The sequence below is a fragment of the Homarus americanus genome, unplaced genomic scaffold, assembly GCF_018991925.1.
Source record: "Homarus americanus isolate GMGI-L3 unplaced genomic scaffold, GMGI_Hamer_2.0 scaffold26351, whole genome shotgun sequence".
Taxonomy (NCBI): Eukaryota; Metazoa; Arthropoda; class Malacostraca; order Decapoda; family Nephropidae; genus Homarus; species Homarus americanus.
In genome coordinates, this window is record NW_024724368.1 from 5,814,976 (window position 1) to 5,831,912 (window position 16,937).

At 36.3% G+C, this 16,937-nt stretch overlaps 1 protein-coding gene across 1 annotated transcript in view; it reads left to right on the forward strand.

Annotated features, from left to right (window-relative positions):
- Positions 1-16,937, forward strand: part of LOC121864227 (eIF-2-alpha kinase activator GCN1-like) — a 79,307-nt gene that overhangs the window by 14,009 nt on the left and 48,361 nt on the right. Inside the window, exons 9-18 of the mRNA XM_042363272.1 lie at positions 1,700-1,855; positions 2,530-2,695; positions 2,853-3,091; positions 6,723-6,888; positions 7,520-7,656; positions 9,439-9,605; positions 10,555-10,752; positions 12,074-12,282; positions 14,333-14,468; positions 16,306-16,550. Of these exons, the coding sequence (XP_042219206.1) occupies positions 1,700-1,855; positions 2,530-2,695; positions 2,853-3,091; positions 6,723-6,888; positions 7,520-7,656; positions 9,439-9,605; positions 10,555-10,752; positions 12,074-12,282; positions 14,333-14,468; positions 16,306-16,550 (1,819 nt within the window). The remainder of the gene's footprint in view (positions 1-1,699; positions 1,856-2,529; positions 2,696-2,852; positions 3,092-6,722; positions 6,889-7,519; positions 7,657-9,438; positions 9,606-10,554; positions 10,753-12,073; positions 12,283-14,332; positions 14,469-16,305; positions 16,551-16,937) is intronic.

Genomic DNA, 16,937 nt, shown 5'->3' on the forward strand with positions numbered 1-16,937 from the left:
TGATGATGCTGAATTTGATGTAGCTGAAGTTGATGGTTTAGGCCTTTGAATAATAAAGCTGTAAAAAGAACCTTACACAGCTGCTGTCTTTTCTCATTAAACATCTTTATGTAGAGGTCATTTGCAATTATTTAAATTTTAATGCTTTGTTCTGTTAATGGATCCACTTCAGAAAATATGTTCATTGCTTCCTCCATATAATATCCACAGACTTCTCACCCTTTTCATATCGTTTTAACACATCTAGTTTCTCAGCTAAGCTTATGCACTTTCTAATAGCTTTTGAAACAGCACTACCATCACTTGCTCTCTTGCTCATGTTGAATAGGGATGCAAATGTGTTGTAAGAAACCTGAGAAAGTTTTTCTCCTGTACCTGTTCAAATGCTTGAAAACAAATGGACCGCCAAGCTCTGACTGTTGTTTACTGGGGAAGCGCATTACCACTCATTTGCCAGGTACCTTCTTTACGCAAGGTGCTCTTCATTTTTTTTACAGTATTTTATTCATTTTATTTATTTTTTCTATTACATATCGGGATTTAGCAATTATTAATATGAAAATATAATTTTATTTTATTTTTACAGGTTAACAATCCCTTATCCGAAATCCTTGGGGCCAGAGGAATTTCGTATTTGAATTTTTTTTTTTTTTTTTTTTTAGTCCACCCGGGCATAGATCACTGACCCACATCAGGGCCTGGGGGGGGGCGAAAATATAATAAAAATTATAATAATAATAATAATTCATAGGTCTAGGTCGTGTTTCTCACTTTTGATCTTTTTTTCATTCTTGTATTTCTTTATTATTATTATTATTATTATTATTATTATTACAGTACTCCTGTATTATTGTTATTTTTATTAATTTTATTATTATATATTATTATTATTATTATTATTATTATTATTTATCATATTATTTTATTTTGGTGTATTTTTATTAAAATTTTTATTTACTATGAATAATTATTATTATTATAATTATTATTACTATTACATTTTCGCCCCCCAGGCCTGATGTGGGTCAGTGATCTATGCCGGGGTGGGCTAATCCCTGTTAAAAAAAAAAAAAAAAAAGCCCCACAAAAAAAACTTTCGGTTTTCAGAGCTTTTCGGTTTTCGGAATTTCGGACAAAGGGTTGTCAACCTGTATTATATTTTGGCCGTAAATACGAATGAAATAAGGACGTAAATTGAATTGGGTCCTACATTAACTAGGGTCTTAAATATGAAAAGTTGTTGGTTGAACTGTTGTTATCGGAGGCTTTACTGTACAGTACTGGCCTGCAGCATCGATGCAGATCACGTATGACTCATTACACCCCAAGTTTTATTGCTCTGTCTCATCTTGAGTTTGAACTACTTCAGTCCAGGAAGTAATTGTTTAGACTTTAGATTAATTTCATTTGTTAAAAATTCTTTTGAAATGATTGTGTTAGTGTTAAAGTGTTATGTTTTGGGGCTACGGTCCTATATTTCCTAGTGAAATACATAGATGATATAACAAGGTTTGATGATGTGCGACAGTTCTCTGCCCTCTTGCTTTACATTGAGGCTCTGCTGTATTTACATGTCTTTCCGGTAATGGGTAAGGCATGGATAGAATATAAGCCAAGAGAGAGGATAAGCTGTTTAGTTTGAGAAAGATTTTTATATTTAGTTCCCAGATATTAGGGTTAACAACTGGTTATCCCACAGAAAGGGTTGATGTTAAAGACGTCTACAACCAGTGTACGAGCTGCATACCTCCGATGTATGCTAGGATGTGTGACCCCTTCAAATGCTTTTAAAGCTGCATGCATCATTCCCCACTTGTTGACAGGCATTGATAAAGCTCTAGGCCAGAGTACACAGGTAAGTAACACACTGCCTTACCGATACACAGGTAAGAAACATTCTCTTTCTCATTTATGAAGTCATCTGGTATTACTGTAAACAGTTTTTCATGTTTCTTGTATGTATTTGTGGAGGAATTTGATATCACAAAAATATAAAGCTTGCTTCACACAATTGTTAGATACATCATCACCTTCATGGTCATGACACCTTAAGAATCCATAGCTTTTTAACTTGTCAGCCTGAAAAATGGAACTAGAAATAAATTTACAAAATGTAAAACTGTGAACTCCCACAACGTACAGTATCGTTCAAGATTCTTCGAACACTGCTGAAGACAGCTGGCAACTCAAGGCCTGTTTGTTTACTATAGTACATAGTAAAAATTATGAATGAATGTAAAAGTGATCAGTGACTGGTTACTTAGTTCCCCGTTGCTTAATTAATGGTTGAGCTTTGTTTTTTCGTATTACAGTATATTATACTACTTACTATAGTAAACAAATGGCCTTGAGTTGCCAGCTGTCTCCAGCAGTGTTCGAAGAATCTTGAACGAGACTGTACATATTGTAATTGGAATATGGTAATTCCATATTTATATCCCAATGATTAAATATATATTATAATGTACATGGTGATATTTATTGATTTCTTTTTTTTTTTGTTCTCTCTCTCTATTTGATGGAAACCAGATTTTGATGTTAGTTGAAGTCCTAACTTCATCAGTGCTGCTGCTGAAGTTAAGTGCTGCTGATATTAGCTTGGAAGAGAAAGTTGCTCCAGTGTGGAATACTGCCCTTGATCTTCAAAAGGGTTACTTCACAGGAGAAAAGTTCTTCACACAATCTCCAGAGGATGGTGAGTTGGAATCTAGTCAGTATTTGCTTTCCCTACCACAGCAACCGAAAGTTATATTTAATTCGTGTTGTTTATTGAAAACTTCATCACTTTGACTTTATGCCTTCTCTTGAACCTATATATATATATATATATATATAGCATTGGCTTTCACCAGGTTTGCTACAGCTGGTAATGTGGTGCGAACTCCTTCTCTCTCAACATACTGGTCGACTTGGCAATGAAAGTCATGCCATCCATCAGGCAATTGTGTGGTGCCTTGTATGTTCTCATTCAAAAGTCCGAATATCAGCTCAGGTATCTACGAAGAAACTTGTTTCATCTTTGGGAGGAGCAAAGTTAGCTGCAGATCTTTTGAAGACTCTGTCAGCCATGACTGTCAACTTCAAAATTCAAGTGAGTAATGGACATTTTGTTGGTTCTGGTAATGTTAATTGGGGTAGTGAAATGCTTTTGTAAAGTTGTTTGAAAAATATGTCTACCTTTTTTCATTCCATTTATTTATTTTATTTTTTTATTTTTTATTTTTTTTAAATTGCCAGGTCGATGAATTGTTCAAAATTTTGATTATTTTTTTTCGTTTTGACATTTCTCATGTTGAAGTAAGGTATACTATGTGATATGACAGAATGGTTTTATTTTGACTTTAAGGAAATTTTTTTCATCGCATTTGAATTGGCAATTCATCAGTAAAAATTACCTATAACCAAACAAATTCAACAATGGAAGAGTTGACAGTTCTGGGTAAACACAAGAAATACACTCTGTCACGTTCGTAGAGTGATACAGTATATATAATTTGTAATAAAAATTTAATATCCTGCTATAATAGTCGAGATAAGTTTATTTCTCTAGAAACAGGGCTTCCATTTGCAATGACGTCGCTACCTTCAAACTCACTTGTGCAGTCGGAGGTAGTTGAAAGGATGGCCTCTTCAGACCCCAAATGCCACGTTCAGGTAAGTTTTAAGGGTGTTTTTATGGACATTTCGTAAGTGAAGAAATATGCAGTGAAGAGCAGCTTCAAACATATACGGTACAAAGTTCCAAATCTAACAACATTGGAACTCTGAGGTTACTTTATATTCAAATTACATTTTACAGAACACATTCAAACATTAATCTCTTGAAAAAATTCGGAGCTATTTTCTCTCAAAAATCTGTAAAAACTAAGGAAAGAGAACAAAAATATATATGTAATATTTAAGGGCAATGGAAATGCTTTGTCCCCACAATTGCTAGTCATCAAGATGGGCAGCACGAACCTTCTTAAAGTCAATAGCAGTTTTTACTAAAAACAATGAAAAATGTCATTTGGGATGGAGAAATATTCACTTCACTTGACAAGTGTCTACTCGGGCCATGATGGACGAGTTTACAGTCAGAATTTTTTTGTAAGATGGCAGGTCAATGGGTAAAGAAAATGCTTAAATTAACTATGGTAATGGTATTTTTTAATAAATTGGGACAAAAAGTGTAAAAAATAAGGGTTAAAGTTGCTAAAAAGTCATGTGATTGCAAAAAGCTCTGTGATTGGTTGTGATGTCACTGGCTGGGGCGAGCCGCAGAGCGGGAGGCATCCAGCTGTAGTTGTCCAACCTTCTTGGCTGATCGGCTCTGTAAATAAATATTACACTGTATTAGATAATTAGTTGTGCTTTACTGTACAACACAGTAATACTATTTTGAATATATAAATATTACTAGGCACATAAACTAAATCAATGGATATTATCTGCCCATACAACAAATTTCATAGTATAAACATTACACACAATAGTGGTTTTATTTTGATTTTAGTCATCTGGGGAACCTTAAGATTCTAACTATGGGATTAAGTCCTTTAAACAATAAGACACATTATCTCTACAGGATTTCTGTCGCAAAATATTTTCGATCGCATAAGAAAATACAGATCATATGTTAGGTTAGGTGAGGGTATGATGAGTTATAAGGTTAGCTTAACATACATCAGTAAGGGGCGGTAGTAACTCAAAACTAGTGATTTATGATAGAAATGAAGATCCAAATCGTTTATAACACATTGAAAACCATCAGAAAAAACCAGTCTGCATGTCTAAGTACAGGGATGACCAAAGCTTAAAATGTACCCAATATAGCCTATCTCAAATTTAAACATCAAAATACTTATGGTAATTAAAGTAAAGTTTTACCCATAAATTAATATAAATGATGATATATCCCAGTGGTTCATTAGCGAATCATCAAAACAATAACAGTACTATGTTGTCATGTTTACCTAGCATCAGGTACAGGTATTCTCAAAACAAAGTCCAGACAATTTTGTTACAGTCTCCTCGACTTACGACAACCCGGACATACGACGGCCATGGTTGTATAAAATATTTTTCACATTACGTATTTTCGAGTCCCAACGTTAGTGATCGCGCTGTGTACTGACAAAATTTTCTTTTGTAATTCCCTTTAAAATGGCTGGAAAGCATAAAAGTGAGAGTTCTCGTGGTGCCGAGAAGAAAAAGAGACACCCATTTTAGAATTTCTATGTATTATTTTCGCCTTTTCGACGTATGACCTGGTCATCGGGACGGAACCCCGTCGTAAGTCGAGGAGAGACTGTATTTCTAAATTTAGTCGTATCGCCATCTAGTACTGATATACTCTGTTGATGCACTGAAAAAAATGAGGAAGTCTACCAGGTAAGAGTACATGACAGCTGATTTGGTGTAAACATGGGAGTTTTTTATGTCCAACAAAAGAACATAAGAATGGAGGAAACTGCAGAGGGCCTCTGGGCAGTCCCATTTACACCCAACCCCTATCGCTCATATGTATCCATCCAACCTATGTTTGAAGCTGCTCTTCACGGCACATTTCTTCACTTACGAAATGTCCATGACTTAGACCCTAAAAAAAAAAAATCCTTAAAACTTACCTGAACGTGGCATTTGGGGTCTGAAGAGGCCATCCTTTCTACTACCTCTGACTGCAGCGGTGAGTTTGAAGGTAGTGACGTCATTGCAAATGGCGACCCTGTTTTTAGAGAAATAACTTATCTCGACTATTATAGCAGGACTTTAAACTTTTATTACAAATTATTTGTACTGTATCACTCTACGAACATGGCATAGTTTATTTCTTGTGTTTACCCAGAACCATCAACTCGTCCATTCTCATGACTATCATTTCTTGTCGTTAAACAATCCTGGACAGATACAATAAACGTGCTGGTGGGCAGTGTGCCACCAAGAGGTAGCAAGTACAGGTATCACCCAATTTATGGTATTTCACTTTAATTATGTTGATGTTTAAAGACCACCTCCCTATATATATGATAATTTTTTTTTTGCATGAATGATGGTCATCATATGGCTGTACTTGTCAGCCGCAGCTTCATCGACCCGCCTGCGGCCACCCGGTGCTCTACAGTCCCAGGCTTTGTTCCATGGTGATTGCATCTGCTTGTGGCTTAGAATGAGATGTGCAGTGCGACACCTATGCACAGACGTTCAACTGCACACGCGAACACACAAATTGTCTGGACTGAAGCTGGATTTTCTGGACTTAATAAAAATATTTATGGTGAATAGAGGGGCAGTCTAGAGCATCTCAGAGTCTGAAAAAAACAAAGCAAAAACGAATTCTACTGTATAGAGGTTCTACTGTATGTGGTTTCCCCCTTCTATTGTCCGGATTTTCAGTGTATCTCACTTACCCTTTTTCCTATGCAAGTCAGATCATTGAGGTTCTCGGTGTGCGCATTGCTACATGGTACAGTCTCACCCTAAAGTTCGTTAACTCTCCCAGCCAGCTATTGCTGCACTGCCCACTTCAGATGTATGAAGTTGAGTCTGTTACCTTGAACCGTTAAATTCATTCGTATCGGTTTCATGTTTTGGTTGGTACGGAGACAGTTTCAAACATCTGAAGCAGGCAGTGCAGTAATAGCTGGCTGGGAGAGTTAATGAACTTTTGGGTGAGACTACTATTCACGGGTTTGTTATTATGGCCTTTAAAAAATTTCTAAAGAAGGACATTTTCATTGCAGAAAACAGAGGAACAGGATGCTGGGGGAGGAAGTGGAGGGGGAGAGCTGAGCCCGGCTGGGGTGGCTCAAGCTCTCACCACCATTAATTCTCCCAGCAGTCATGACAAGCAACAGAAGGAACAGTTGGCCCTCTTAGCCCTCCCTACAGCCTTCCACCCATCCCTTGGTAAGTTACAACATAAACACAAGGATTAAAGTTTTGAGTTGACAAGGGTTTTTCCTGATACCAGGTATTTTTTGTATTGCATAAAAATTTTATGAATGGGTACATGAAATTTCCAGAAAAACAAGTCCACTTTGAAAGAAGATAATTTAGTGTCAGGAAAGAGGGTCTTTGTTAAGGCCAGTTGTTTTTGATAAATATGTTGAGATGCTGGTCAGTGATTTGATTATCCAATTAGAAACTTTTTTCTCCCAAAAAATTTATTACATTTATCTATACAGAGGCCCCCCCCCCCCAAAAAGAAGCAAAGAGTAACAAAAACAGAGACCCTAATACAGAAGGTGAATACACAATGGCTATGGTGTCTGACATGTGAACACTCTATAAATAATGTAGACTTTGTTTGCCATCTTCACCCCTTGCCCTCACATGCAAAATCCATTAAATCCTTACTGTGTTTCTAACGAGTATATAATGTTCTTGCTGGCATGTAACATACCAGAGCTACATAGAAACAAAATCTTCTGTATCTCCATAACTGTTTACATATGGTGCTGCAGTTCAGTGGATTAAGAGAAATGGTTAAGACATTTATTGTTTTAACTGACTCATAATTTTTTTCCCCAATGAATAGTTCGTGAAAACCCAAATCTATGGGAGCAAGTGTGTCGCTCTCAAGGATTAAAAGCAGAAGATGTGATAGCCAGTCAAAAGGATAAACTTGTACAGCAATTCACAACAGACTACAGTCCATCACCAATTAATGAAGAGGTAATGTTGGTACTGTAGATGTTTAAGTTTGTTGATAAAGAAGTTAGTTAGTGTCAGCTGTTTTGAGTAACCAATGACCATGTTATTTATTTTTAAATTGTACAGTATTTTCTAACTAATAGCAATCTTTTTTGGGTCATTCTTAAAATGTCTTTCTATAAAAAGTCCTTATCCTTAACTACTTCTATGATTACCTTTACTTCACAAGTTATTTTACAGAGCTGGACCAATTTTTAGTTTGTTTTATAACTGTTGCTGTAGGTGTGACAACTCAAGTATTGTACTGCATTAACACGTCCACTGGCACTGCCTTATTCATAACACAGAGCTACATGCACAGGGTTACGAGGGGTCTTCATTATCTGTCAGGGATGTTTTCCAGAGAAATGCAACTTATAGTGAAACATTTTATAATAAGGAATTTTTTCCCATAAGAATTAATGTAATAGGGTACTGTATATGCATTCCACATTGTACAGTAATACCCCTTGAAAGCTCAGGATATGTTCCAAGAGAGAGCTTTTGGCAAATCAGCTTACAATGAGAGCATTATAACATACTGTACTGTATTGGATAATATTTGATATGGAGATACATTCCTAACAAGATTATTTGATATCTTTGAGTGATAGATGGTTCAGTTTGGCTACTTGTATAATAAGACAACTGATAAATAAATATACCAAGGTATATGGAGATGCATAATACAGGTACACTAAAATATTATTTGTTAAGTGCTGATAAATACTCTACAATATTCTTTAATAAGTGTTGAAGACATGTTGTGGTAAACTTTACAATATGGTGAGAGACGGCAGGCGATCAGTTCTTTGTGCAATGTAAACAAAGCCACCGGGAATTTAATATGACACATTACTCATCTAGGGTTGAGTGTGGGATTTTTTGTCGGGAAAATTCATTATCTTCAGATAATGCAGTGATGGATTAGCTTCAGCCAGAGCAAATCCGTACGATATCCATTGCGTCTCGCCAGCATGCTGCCTCTCTCTCTCTCTCTCTCTCGTTCTTTTATGACTGTCATTCATTGTTCATTTGTTATTCACTAATTAGTAAAGATACTACTGTAATAATCTGTTTTTATTAATACCTGTACCTTCCATATACAATACTGTGTATATATCATTGGTAAAAAATAACGACATCAGGAACCCATCTCCATACTGTATATGCAATGATATAATGACCCTGTAGAGCACTGTTTCAGATAGCACTCCATTTTCCAGGAACGTATCTTGAGAGCTAATTGGGGTATTACTGTACTGTACTTTAAATTATATGCTTATCATACACGTTTTATGAAATGCAGTTTCCGTAACATAAGTGGTACGAAAACCGTGGGGTCAAACCTGCAAGCTTATTGATGCATTGTTTGAGTTACCCAATCTATGTTCAGGTATAAAATGGGATTTCAAGATCACTCCCTTATTTCTTGAGTCAAAAAAGGAAAGATTAATGATCATATATTATTTAATTTTTATATTCCTATTTCATTATTGAGTATTCACCCACCACATGCTTCTTTAGTAAGCTTTACAGTTCTTAGTTTTGTAGGGGTTACTGCTTGCTGATTGACTCGTGAAACCAAATCTACAGATTCAATTTGTCATTATGGTATCCTGACTCACTTGACAACCATCAACTTGTGAACTTTTACAAATTAAAAGGATTTTTTCAGGGTGATTGGAGCTTAGTCGACCACACAAATGAGAGGTGTGGAGCAAGATCATTAATTTACTGTTGCCTCATTTGTCTTTCTTCCAGATATTCTCGGGGCTTTGTCGTCTTGCGGGTCGAGTCATATTACCCCCTGTTGTGGACTTCGTTTTTAGTCGATTAAATAATACCAAGCTAGTGCAGGTGACTGATGTGGATTACGCCATATATATGACCCCGGAGGGAACATTATACAATCAGTCAGTTGTTGAAAAGTGAGTTGAAATGTATTTTTTAAGTATGAATTAGATTTTGTTACTTGTTTTAAGGAAGAACTTAAATAGGCAATTATCTTATCTATAAATGTGGTTTCCCACCCATCTTTAAACTGCCATATTTAAATCATCCCAAATTCACTCTTGTTTATTTTGCAGTCCTGCCACACATGCTTGACATTTACCATCCTCCTGGATAACTTTCACAAAATATCTCTTGGAGTAATCAGTGGTTATCACTCATTACCTGAGGTCCACTGGCTTTGTATCTGTGAAGCAGAGACTATCATAAGAACAGGAGTATGTCCTAATTAATTACAGTACAGGTATTAGATGGAGAAAACTAAAGATTTTAACTTTACTGAAAAGTAACTTAAGATTCATTCATGAGGGTTCTAAGATATTGTCTTCTCAGCCAATAAATAAACATATTTATCAAGATCTTTAAGAAAATAACATACAGTATATAAAGATTCCTCCACAAGGGGTAACTGCTTGCTTGAATTCCTGTCCTTAAGATAACATTTTATGCTTAGTTTCTCATTGGGTAGACAGTAATGTATCTTTATGCTCTGCATAATTGGCGGCATTCTTTGTGAATAAGAACATACAAATAAGTATACTGTTAAGCACTGTAGAAAGAACTGGTCATTTATCCAACGTAACTGTTGGTACTGTCTTTATTTTGTCAAGAAACAAAGGGAGTTTGTCTGAAGTTCGATATATCCTCAAGTGCAGTACTGTACAGTATTTAAGAAGACAGACTTAGTGGACTTCACGTGTCATTGTCCTGTTGTTAAAAGAGAGCCAAGAAAAATTTACTTTCTTTATGTTATTCCACAAACCTGATATTTTTAACATTAGACCTTTTATAGAATTATTTTTTTCAGCCTCCATTTTTTAATATCCTATAATTTCTTAAAAAGTATTACAATTCCTTACTTTACAGAGCATTTGAAGATCATCTTAACATTAAGAATGTTAAAAAATCCAACAAGGTATATAGCCACAAAGAACAGATAATGATGCTAGAAGAACGGAAGAAGGAATTAGAGAAGAAAAGGAAAGAAGGAAGATTGGAATTAACACCCAAGCAAAAAGAAGTATTGAAGGCACAGACAGAGAAAGAAAATGCCATTCGGAATAGGTAAGAGATTGCCTCATGAGTTTCTCTCCCAAGAATAGTATACAGTATTTATTCTTTTTTTTTCAGCCAAGAATAATGGGTTGGGTTGGGTGGGGCATTTTTGGATGTTACAGATGTGTTGGCGATGTTCAGGTGTCACATGGGTTGGCTATGTTCAGGTGTCACGTGGGTTGGCTATGTTCAGGTGTCACATGGGTTGGGTATGTTCAGGTGTCACATGGGTTGGGTATGTTCAGGTGTCACATGGGTTGGGTATGTTCAGGTGTCACATGGGTTGGGTATGTTCAGGTGTCACATGGGTTGGGTATGTTCAGGTGTCACATGGGTTGGCTATGTTCAGGTGTCACGTGGGTTGGGTATGTTCAGGTGTCACGTGGGTTGGGTATGTTCAGGTGTCACGTGGGTTGGGTATGTTCAGGTGTCACGTGGGTTGGCTATGTTCAGGTGTCACATGGGTTGGGTATGTTCAGGTGTCACATGGGTTGGGTATGTTCAGGTGTCACATGGGTTGGGTATGTTCAGGTGTCACATGGGTTGGGTATGTTCAGGTGTCACATGGGTTGGGTATGTTCAGGTGTCACATGGGTTGGGTATGCATTGGTAGCCATGGATCCATTGCTGGCTGCCAGTTTTTTTCTATGATCCTGTGATGTTACCCTGTTTACTATGTAAGTATTATGTTAATTCTTTATTCCTCATGATTTTTGTCTTGTACAACCATCTGTACCACCAACTGTACACTGCTTATCATTTGTACCATTAACTGTACACCACTAACCATCTGCACCATTAACTGTACACTACTAACCATCTGCACCATCAACTGTACACCACTAACCATCTGCACCATTAACTGTACACTACTAACCATCTGCACCATTAACTGTACACTACTAACCATCTGCACCATTAACTGTACACTACTAACCATCTGCACCATTAACTGTACACCATTAACCATATGCACCACCACCTGTACACTACTAACCCTCTGTACCACCAACTACACCACTGTTCTTATTTCACACACACCTCTGCTTCTTGGATGTCCTTGATCTTTGTCTCTCCCCTCTATCCTCCTCTGAATGTAGAGATACAAAATGTAACCCACATTTGATTTTCAGGGAAAAGTAGTCCTGTTTTAATAGCATAGTAATTATAGTGTAACATGCCTGTTCGGCTAAATTTTTATGTATGTGTTGTTCTTAGTTGAGAAATATTTAGAACTCATCAAGGAATTAGTGAATACAAAAGTATTACATATTTTCATGATGCGTGAGATACAGCATAATTTTGAATGAAATTAAAATTTCTTTTCCAGAGTCAAAGATTTGTTGGAAAGTGTAACAAGTTCAGTTTCACTACTGGAGGCAGCAGTAGTGGGTAACGTAGAGGAACTGTCTCCACACTTCACAACCTTAATTCCACTCCTCACTTGGGCTCTTAGCTCTACCCTAATAGCTCCACAGATGTGCAATTTATATGTTAGCCTACGCTCTGCAGTCTTCGATTCAGAGGATGAAGTTTATGGTAAGTTGTCATCTCAGTTTTTACATTTCAAATTTAGTATTATTTCTTCCAAAAACTTAGAAAAGGTATAAGAGCATAGATTGGAGGAGAGCAATTTTTTCATATAAACTACCCAGTAATTTGAGTGGGCAATAAATACTTTATGACATAAGATTTCGGTACCATATGTTGAATACAAAAGTGTTTTAATAATTTGAAGGGTAGGTTGGGTAACTGGTAAAAAATCGATAAAAGATTTTTTGGTGAAGAAACCCTCCTTATGGTTACAATTGGCTAAATGAAACAAATAGGATAAAACATATGGATTATCTTGGAACTTTGCTATAGAATGGGAACACCAAAACAAGATATATACAGTACAGGGTATATCTATTACGGCAGTAAAAAGAAGAGTAAGCATATGCACTTGCTATTGGCCACCTTCATTATAGCAAGAAAAACCATAAAATGCAGAAAATTTTTGTACACTATAGTATGGTCATTATCATGTTATTTATAACGTAGGAGCTTGATTGCCATCATTGAAATATGTTGGTCCTAATCAGTAACCTCATCAGTTGTTCTGCTTCCCAAGACCACATTTGCTCTTTACTGTATGTATGTACAGGTACACCACCGATTTTCCGGCACCTTTGGTTTCTGAGCCTTGCCGGATTAAGCAATACACCTCTGACCCACTAGCTATACACCTCCCAGTATCTTTAAAGCACCATGGCCTCTAGAAACTTAAATTAAACAAATATGTTCAGTACTCTTAGCATCTTCACTGCTTTCCTAATGCACATTTGCTTCTTGGAATCACTTTCTGCATAGAATCTCAATACTTTTTCTCTTTGCTACTTTATATCATACACAGTTGACAAACCAATACCATACTGGTCACACACCTGTCGCACCGAAACTCCACGGTCAAGTTTTCTCAAGTGTTCCACCGTATCTTGTATCGATATGAACTGGTGTTTATGCTTTACACCACTCCTAAATTGCCCTTAAATCACTATATATATATATATGTGTGTGTGTGTGTGCGCGTGCGTGCGTGCGTGCAATTTGTTCCAGAAGGTCGTTTGTTAACCGAATCCATTGATTCAATGGGATATTGGATAATTGGTTCCAGCTCACCAAAAGTACATACAAAGTAAAAAAAAATGCAGTAAAGTACACTTACTTTGAGGTGTGTATGAAGAAGGCTCCTGGTTGATGATGATGATGATGGGAATTATAAGTGGGGTGGACGAGAAGGGTAAAGAGAAGGAAGTGGTATGGAGGAAAAATCACCTTCAGTGGACCCATGCCTGATGCCTCATTTCACCAATAAAATTTTAAGTTCACAAGGTGTAATTCAAGATTATTTTCTTTAAATCAACACTGCACTGTGCTATATATTATCAATATGTTAACTAAAGTTCAGAATGACCAATAATTTCAATGAAAAATACAAAAATATTCAAGACACCAACAAAATAGATGCTCTCTCCACAGAAAACAAAGCCAGACTGATGCCTGGTGACCGACCCACGCATCTGATGAGTGCACAGCTAACTAGTTGTCTGTACTGCATATATTATCAATATGTTAAATAAATGTTAAAATGACTAATAATTTTAATATAAAACATTAAAAAATATTAAAAAACTCAAATTTATTTATATTTAATCCATTGGAAACGAATTTAAACTTAGAACAGATTGCTGAATTGGCAGACTGGGCCATCAGCTGACCAGCTGATGCTCACAACAAAACGTGATATTCGTAAGGATTTCGTTAATCAAATTTTTGTTCATTAACCGAATTAACATTCTTATGGAAGGTAATTCGTTAACCAAAATTTTGTTAACCAAGGCATTTGTTAACGGAGGGACCACTGTACTCTCAATACCCAGCTATGAGCAGGTTGTCCTATCTTTCAGGAGTTAATAAAGTCAAAAGTTTTCCAGGCTCAATCATAAAATGGGATGTCTGGATCATTTTTTTTTTTAATGGGTATCTTACTGTACACTAGAATTATGATTTGATGTTGAAGTTTAGTAAAGTCATGTCTATCTTACAGCACACACCCTGGCCCGCACCACAGTGAGAGTGTGTGAGCCAGCCATGAAGTTGCCAGAGGACTGGCTTGGAGAACCTCTGGATGATGCAGTCCTAAGAACATTAAAGATGATCCATACTGCTACTGTACCAAAGAAGTTTGTATTTTGTTTGATAGTGTATTTTAATCCATTCCTTGACTTATGTATATATATTTTTTGAAGTTGTTAGTTAGGCTGCTTCTTTAAGGGTGAGTGTTATCTGAACTTAGCAGAAAGAGTGGAAATCTGGAAATCTGAGGATGTCTTTTAAGGTGGTAAACACTCTGCCAGCCCTATATCATTCCCAGGTGATTGGGTGCAATAGGTGCAGCTCTCGAGACACTAGTATACTTCATATCTAATCTTTTGAACAAAACAAAGTAAATTTCAGTGTTTTAACCCGATGCTTTAAGCTTGCCATGAACATGTGAATGTGACCACTAAGACTTTGGGCTTAAGACCAAGGGAAACTCTGATCTGATGACTGGGGCAATAATTCAAAGATTAGACATTTTCCCGACAACCAACTCTAGCCCTTAAGAAGAGATAAGAAAGAAACTAAAGGTATGTGACCTCATAAGTCATTTCCCTAGGCACCACAACAATAAAAAGATCTCGGCTCTCCACTAAACTAGAATGATACATGCTAACCTCTTAAGAGTGTTTGGGGCATTAATAGTTGATGATATGTTGCATTTTTGGTAAGAATATACAGTATTTTACCATCTATATTGCAAGTGTTACTTAATTGACAAGCAAATCAGTCAGACCAGGTATAATGATTAAGTAAGTCATGAGCTAACCATTGCATAGTGTAGATTACATTCCAGAACCATGGTGCAAATCTCAGTGCTGCTTTTATTTAAGTAGTTTTGATACATTGTATCTTGGGTTGTGTAGAACCTGCACCTGTCAATGAAGTGGAATTCTGGAGTGGTTTAGTACTTTAGTCAGTATAGTGGGATTCACACTGGAGGGGATGTTAATATTTGTTATTCCTGCTAGATAATTGATCAGATGGTATATAGTATAGTATTCTCTTTTAAGAGGTTACTATATACATTTCTCTGTTATATCATGTAAAACTGTGAAGATCCTGTGTGGCAGGGCATTGATAACTACCTAAGTTTTGGTTACCCCTGCACACTCAATATAGTGCCAGAGTTAATGTTTGATATAAGGAGTTGTCTTACTGCATTGTGATTCTTAGGAAATGAATTATCATACTTTTGTTAAAAAGTGAGCTGAATGACACTATATGAGTAAAATGGTAACTTTTGAATGTAATATGTTTTTAATTATCAATTACAATTTCCAATTTTAACCGCATAATACAGGTTGTACTTTAAAAATACAAAATGCTTGGAACCAGAGCCATTTCAGGTGAATAAAATTTTTGGTTAACTTCTTTATTAAAAAAACCCTAATAATATCACTAAGCAACAAATAAAATAATTATGATAATTATAAACTACAATACAGTATAATATTTTTAACTGAATTTAAACTTAACATAATTGGGTTTTAGTGAGGGCAATATAATACCATAAATACAATGCCATTGCTCGACAGCTCAACGAACGAGCCCGAGCAGAGTAAATTTTAAGTATTTGAAATGCCACCCTCTTTTTTTTTGGGGGGGGGGGGGCAGATAACACTGACACTAGGCAATCTTTTAGGGGCTATTTCACACACAAATACTAAAATTTTGAGTGTAACACAAGAGATGCTGCATCACAGACAATGGTTGAGCGCAAACAAAGGGAGAGGAGACGCTGGGGGCACGTGGGACTGACTCATGCTGCAGGAGAGGCTCGTAAGCTAGCCACCATCTGCTCACCGCGAATAGTCAAAATTGCGAATCGCAAACCCACAAATAGCAAGGGTTTACTGTATATACATAGCTTTGTTCAGAAAAGCCGCACAAATTTACTGATTCAATTTTACCAAACAGGTCCGCTCAAGATGATGATGAGGAAAAGTACTACTGTGCTCCTGGCTTTGTTTATTGTTTCCCATTCCTGGAGTGGGTGTTGAAGAAACGACTGGGAGGTGATGACAAGTTTGAAGCAGTGGCAAGTCAGGCATTACAAGTGATTAGTGAACATATGGCTATGAGAGGAGCTGATGACAATGATCTTTTCCATCCACGCTTCCTGCCACGCAAACAGCTTCTTTCTCTCGTCATAAATGTTATTAGTAAGTTAGATTTCAGGTGTATGTAAAGAACCTTTAAAATGTATGCTTATATATTATTTTTGTTCTACCTGAATCTCTCTGTTCTTTTCATCCTTCTTTATATTCTTAAAAAGTCTTTTTAGTATCGTTTTTCTTGCTAATGCTCTCAAATTTGACATATTTGTGGACAAATACGAAACTGAATTATTGACAGACTGATCTCATCTGTATTATGTAGGTAGTAAGGACAGACTTATGTATTTAATTGCTGCTATAACATTAAAAAATGGCAAATTAAAAAAAACAGTTTTGAGTAAATGATAATTGGAAATGGATGAAAGTTTGTTAATCATGTAAAGTAATTTTTAACTTGCTAGTAGGAAGGGTATGGGAGGTACGTGAATTCAG